General features: G+C 39.8%; 1 protein-coding gene across 1 annotated transcript in view; it reads right to left on the bottom strand.

Annotated features, from left to right (window-relative positions):
• Nucleotides 1-119: 119 nt before the first annotated feature.
• NCBP3 (nuclear cap binding subunit 3) overlaps nucleotides 120-6,034 on the bottom strand; it is a 17,908-nt gene continuing 11,993 nt past the window's right edge. Inside the window, exons 11-13 of the mRNA XM_008640422.2 lie at nucleotides 5,142-5,299; nucleotides 3,780-3,944; nucleotides 120-3,278 (exon numbers count right to left, since the gene is read on the bottom strand). Coding sequence (XP_008638644.1) covers nucleotides 3,043-3,278; nucleotides 3,780-3,944; nucleotides 5,142-5,299 — 559 coding nt within the window. The 3' untranslated portion in view covers nucleotides 120-3,042. The remainder of the gene's footprint in view (nucleotides 3,279-3,779; nucleotides 3,945-5,141; nucleotides 5,300-6,034) is intronic.

Below are 6,034 nucleotides of genomic sequence, written 5' to 3'. Positions count from 1 at the left end.
AGGGACAGGGGACAGCCCGGGGCAGGGACCCTCGTGTCGCACCCGGCCGGGTACAGCCCCAGGGAGCACCGGCCCTGCCCTGGGTTCTGCGTTTTCCAGGAAAACTGGAGAGGTCGGAGTGATTTCAGGCCACTTTTATTTAGAACAGAACAGGTGTTTTTAAATAAAAGTTCCATTCTTTTCACATTGTGTCATCTTGAACTGAAAATAGGGGTGTTTTGGTTTCCTTTTCTCTGTTAAATGCACCAGCCGTTGTTTTCAAAAGAAACACAAAGCCACCTCTGCTTTAAAATCGCCCCCTCAACACCACGTGTTTAGTCAGCCTGAAGAACTATTTATCAAAAATACACCTTTTCCAAACAGCAAAAACTTCCTACAAGAAGGACTAGTGTGGTCCTTCAAGAAGTCACCTAAAATTCAGTTTTTCCTCCGAGGCACACATCCTCCAGCAAGAGCCAAAGCCAACATTCTCCTTGCAATTTTTAACATAAACACATTTCAGTGAAATACACGGGTCCTGTGTCTCCCTATCAAACATTAATTTCTGCATCAAATTCTTGTAGGTGATGGTATCTGGGAGGTCAGTAAAAAAATCAAGAACACACAAGCTAAGGACTAAACAGCTGAGCACAAAGAGATGGGGACTTGGAACAAAATTCTCTTTGCAATCTCTCTCTCCATCAAATAGATGGGAGTTAAAATGCTGAGGAAAAAGCATTCACTTAAAATTCAGTGCTCATTTTTAACTACCAAATCCCAGCAGTTCTTGCTCAGGTAACTACAGAAGCCCAAAGCTGGAAAGAATTCCTGATACCAGCACTCTTCAAGGCTTCTCTGTGCATCATAAAAAAGCAAAACCAGACAAACACTCAATTACAAAACCCTCTCCCCAAAGGTCCCTTCAACAATAAACCTCTATTTTTCTTGCAGCTAAGATACTGTGGGCTCACTATCACACATAATCCCCCCCAAATCCACAAAAACCACAGCCCTGACCAGTGTGGGGGCATTTTTAAGGCGTATTCATGACAACCTGGAAGGCAGAACCAGAGTTACGGGTGCCTTTTCCTGAAACACAGGATTGATTTCACACATCCATCAGCTCAGATCTTTTAGATCAGTTGAAGAGATCCTCTATTCCCATTAGTTTATCCTTCACCAGGCTTAAATTAGGAATATTGACATGGAAACACCATGCAAGGGTCCCCAATAATCCAGGAGCTTTTGTGGATGAGGTGATTGATTCCCATCTACCAAATCCTTTCAGGAAAAGGAAAGGTCACAATGGATTCAAAGCAGTAACACAACACAAAGGTTTACTGGCAAAAAGACACTGGTTAAATAAATTTTATCAGGATCTGGAGAGATGGGTGTGATTCTCTGGGAAAGCTTGGGGAGGGGATATTAAGGAAAGCACACGTTTAAAATGAGTTATTACAGTGATCAGACATTGCAGTCGTTTCTCTCAACAGTACTTTTATGAGACATTTATATATTCAATAATTAAATAGAAAATCAAGGATGAATGTCACAAAACAAGGAAATAGTAAGGCTTGAAGCCTGGTCAGCCCCCAGATTGCCCCTCCAGTCACTGTGCCTGTCATTTGACCTTTCATTTTACATGCTGCTATTCTCACACATCATAAAGCAGTAAGAAAAGTTAAGTGCAGATTCCTTGCTGAAACCTCAAACCTATTTCAACTTAGTACAAAAATTGGGGGGGGGGGGCAAAAAAAAAAGGAAACATTTGCTTGTTAAAAAGCAGAAATGGAAAGAGAGGTTCATAAACATTTTGGACTGACAGAACCAAGGAACAGGGACAATGCAAACAAATTTCAGACTGTTAAAATGGTTTTGCTACCTGTTGTTTACCTGAATGTAATGTGCTGCATTATTCCTCACTCAGAATTACTGGCAACCAAAAGAAATGCCACAGGCAACATGAAAAAAAAAATAGCAGTTGCACACTGATCAAACCCTTTTACTACCTAGGGAGGGGTGAAAATGTGCAGGTAAAAAAACTGAATGTAACAAGTCACCCATGTCCACATCCACTACACAGGAAGAACATCCAAAATATTGACAGGAGACAGTGATCCTAAAGTTTTCCTTTTCTCTTTCACTTATATATAGATAGGTAACAACAGCACAGAGGAGAACACCACTAGAGCTTTCACCGTGGCCAACAGGAAGATTCTCACAAATATAAAAATGCTTTCCAGCTGTTGGATTGCTTCAGAACATAATCCAGGTGGAATGAAAGGAATATAATCTCTCCTCATGGAACAACAGCAAAAAAAACCCGCAAACCCTCAGGGATTTACAGAGTTCTCAAACATCCAACTTGGCAGTCTTGAACATCTCAATCCCTGCTACAGCAGAATGTGACATCACCAAAATAAATGAGTGGATTCCTTGGATTCTGGTGGTGCCACTGGGGTAACTATATGGAATTGAACTGTATTAAAATGTGTAACTTGGATTTACATTCAGTGTGTTGGAGGAAGGGAATGTGGTAATCAATCCCTTCATGCTTTATCCTTGCTGGCTGCCCACCCAGAAAGCTTTATTGTTATTACTTCAAGAGGAAAGGAAAAGTGCTGGTAAGAGCCAGAAGGGCAAGGCAATGATCTGGATCATGAAATGCCCTGTTCTTTGGATGAAGTGTGTAAAACATTTTGTTAAAAGCCTCCATGATGAAAATACTAAGAACAGAAAAGGTCTCCTTAAAAATACAGAGCATTTCTGCCTCATCTTTTAAGTTCAAAGCTCGGGGGTGAAAATGTTTTGCTACAATTCACTACAGGTTTGCTGTCATAAACATAGATGACAATGCCCTGCACAGCACAGGGTCAGCCACAGACTCCAGACAAATGTCATTGCTTTATGTTTCAAGTGGTTTATGCCTCTCTTTTTGTAGAAAAGGAACAGAGACACTTCTGGAACTTTCACTGCAGAGTCTTTGCCAGTGTCCAGCTTTTGGGCAAAGGGAATCCTGCCACGCTGCAGAGTCACCCCTTGAGCATCAGGCTGTGAAACCAGTCATGATTCAGAGTCTGAGCCAGAGCTGCTTTCCCGGCTGATCTCGATTTGTAGGGAGGGTAAATGATCCAAGCGACTCTTTTTTTGCCTGGACTGTTCTTTTTCCTTAATGAGAGCCCCCCAAACCCTCTGCAGCTCTGAGTCATCTTCCTCTGGAGATGCCACAGAGTTTTCAGGTTTCTCTGGAGTCTTTTCCTGTGTCTTTGGAGCAGATCCCAATCTGGTCCATAAATTACCTAAGCAAATGAAAAACAAACATCTGTTTTTAATAAACCAGACAGGACTGAGAGGAAGAAGTCAAGGAACCAGTTCTTAAATTCACTGCATCTCTTCAAACCCTTCATATTCCTCCCACCTTAATATTTGGCATGGAACTGATGATGCTTTGAAGAGCAGTTGAAATTAAGCTACAGGAGGCTCAGGGAAATCTGGTTCACTGTTCCCCCTTTCCAGAGGATGCTTAATTCACACCTGAAGTGCCCCAGCATTCCTGACAGTTGTTTTGGTGCCCACAGTTTTGAAGCAGTCCTTGATTTTCAACACACCTCCATAAAAATACTGCTCACAAAACCCCCCAGCTTCTCCCTACATGTATTTAGATTTCAAAGCTCTGAACAAACATTTGCTAATTTATCCTGAATTTCATTCAGCTTCACTCCCCTCATGGCTTTCTGCTGGAATTTCTCTTAGGCTCCAAAGCCAAAGGAATTGCAGAACATTTTCTGCACAGAACTAACCTGATTTCTTCTCTCTGGTGTCAGAGTAGAGGCCTTTTACATCTTGCTTGGGGATTCCCAGCCTGCTGTGCACATCTGAGATTGGTTCGCGACGAGGAGCACAGGTACTGCTTGGAGGTTTGATTTCTGGAGAGTGTGGCCTTTTTCCCAGTCTTTGCCTCACATCTGAGGATATTTTCAATGATTAAAATGACAAAAAAAAATAATGTTGCATTTACTCTACCTCTGCCAGCTCAGTTTATGCTCATTCACTATTAAAATTAGAGAGATTCTCTCTTTTTATCTTTTTAGTCTTTTCATTTAAGTCTTTCATACTCAGATTTCCTGGCAATTTCTGCAATACAATTTATCCAGATTTCATTTCATTTTTGGCAATAAATCTGACACTTAACTTTTTCAAGTTGTGTTCTTTCCAAAAGATAAAAACCTAAGTTATCCCATGGCTTGCTGCATTTCTGGTGTAGCAGCTCAGTGCGTAAATATCCAGCAGGAGGTAAAATTCCATGAAAATTGATCTGCCTTAAACAATGCCTTTCAGGTAACAGATACCTTGATTTAGATCCAGCAGGAGGTAAAATTCCATGAAAATTGATGCCTTAAACAATGCCTTTCAGATAACAGATACCTTGATTTAGAATTCTAACACTGCTTGGTATTTGGCAGAATAAAATAGAAAGAATCTTAAACATATTGATACTTAACCCTTGATGTGAATTTTGTATTCTGAAGTTTGCCTGGCTTAGCTGGATGTTCCCAATCTTACAGGGGGGGTCCAGAAAAAATGTGAAGGCAAAGGGAATTTTAGGACCATGTGTCAACTTGTCAGAGGTCCAAAATGTAAAATATACAAACATAATTGATATTTCATTGATACAAAAAGGTATTTTTCACTTATCAGTCAGGTAATATTACCTATGTCAGAAGCAGCTGAAATTATACACATTTAAGTCAAAGAAAAAAGTAATTTCAGCTCAGAAATAAACCCTGCCAATTGCAAAAACATCTATATTCATTTAATACATTCTTTTATGGAAGTGTAGTCAGTGTTTCACATTTGATTTTGTGCATGACCTTCCCTGTGTGCTGTTTTGGAGTTGTAGAGAATCTCTGCCTCAAGGAGGGAGCAAATCAAAAAGGACAAAGGGGGGGGAAATAGGCACAGGCAAAGAAAATGGATAGAAATAAACATCACTAAAAAAGCTTTTGCTAAAATGTGCTTGATTTTTTCCCCAAAGCAATTCCCAACTCAATCTCTTCCTGTGGAAAAGCTGTGTGAATGCAGAGTTTATCTGCAGTGGAGCACAGATGTGAAAGAAATGCATTTTAGTGACAATTCTGCCCAACAATGAGTGATGAAATTACCTGATTTGACAGTGCTGTTTGGCTGCCGTGGCCCAGTGCTATTCTGACGTTTCTCTTCCAACAAAAGCCTCACATCTGCAACTTTCTCCAAGGATCCTTTGCTGCCAATCCTGTTTTTGATGTTGCTGGTGGCTATGCTATCTGCTCGCATGGAATTCCTAAAAGAAATCATAGATTTGATGTCTCCTAAATAAAATTAAATCTAGTATAGCTCTTAAGCCTTCTTGTCTAGAAAATTACATGCCAGAAAATAATAATAGCAGGATTTCTCTCCTGAGAAACAGAGGTAAAAATATTGCTTAGAAGCTGTTCAAGCCAGAATCTTAAATTTAATGATAATCCCATTAATACTTCAGTATCCATTTCAAGGCAAGTTTGCCTCCCTTAAGGCTGTGCCCTCTGGGTCAAAACTCAAAGCAGGTAAGTAGCCTCAAAACTGGTGACATTATAATGAGTATAATCACCCTACTGAAGGCACACATGGTAAAGTTATTGTATTAATCTCCAATATATATAATTTTGGTTAGTAAGCCCATAATGAACATAAATTCCTTTTTGTCATCAACACTTAAGGGTTATTTTCCTTTCTGAGAAAAAGAGCAAAGGGCAAAGAGGAAACAGAAGGAGAAGCTATTTCTCCCTGACCTAGCTATGAAATGCAAGAAGTTAATTGTGGTTGTTTGCATAAATTTCTGCTGATTGTACTTCGAGTTTCATTATTATTAATAAGCAAGGAGAGATCTGCATAAAGGCTGTTTTTAAAAAATGTTAATTCTATTAAAAGCCTGGTTTCTGTATTTATTGTTAGACTATCTACTACAAAATTATATTAAGAAGCGAAAAACAGTTTCAAGTTTGTCTTCAAGCTTTGACAGCTCTGTCACTAAAACCAG

The sequence above is a fragment of the Corvus brachyrhynchos genome, unplaced genomic scaffold (genome assembly GCF_000691975.1).
Source record: "Corvus brachyrhynchos isolate BGI_N302 unplaced genomic scaffold, ASM69197v1 scaffold99, whole genome shotgun sequence".
NCBI lineage: Eukaryota > Metazoa > Chordata > Aves > Passeriformes > Corvidae > Corvus > Corvus brachyrhynchos.
Note: the sequence above shows the minus strand (reverse complement) of the source record. Positions and strands in the feature narration are given on the sequence as shown.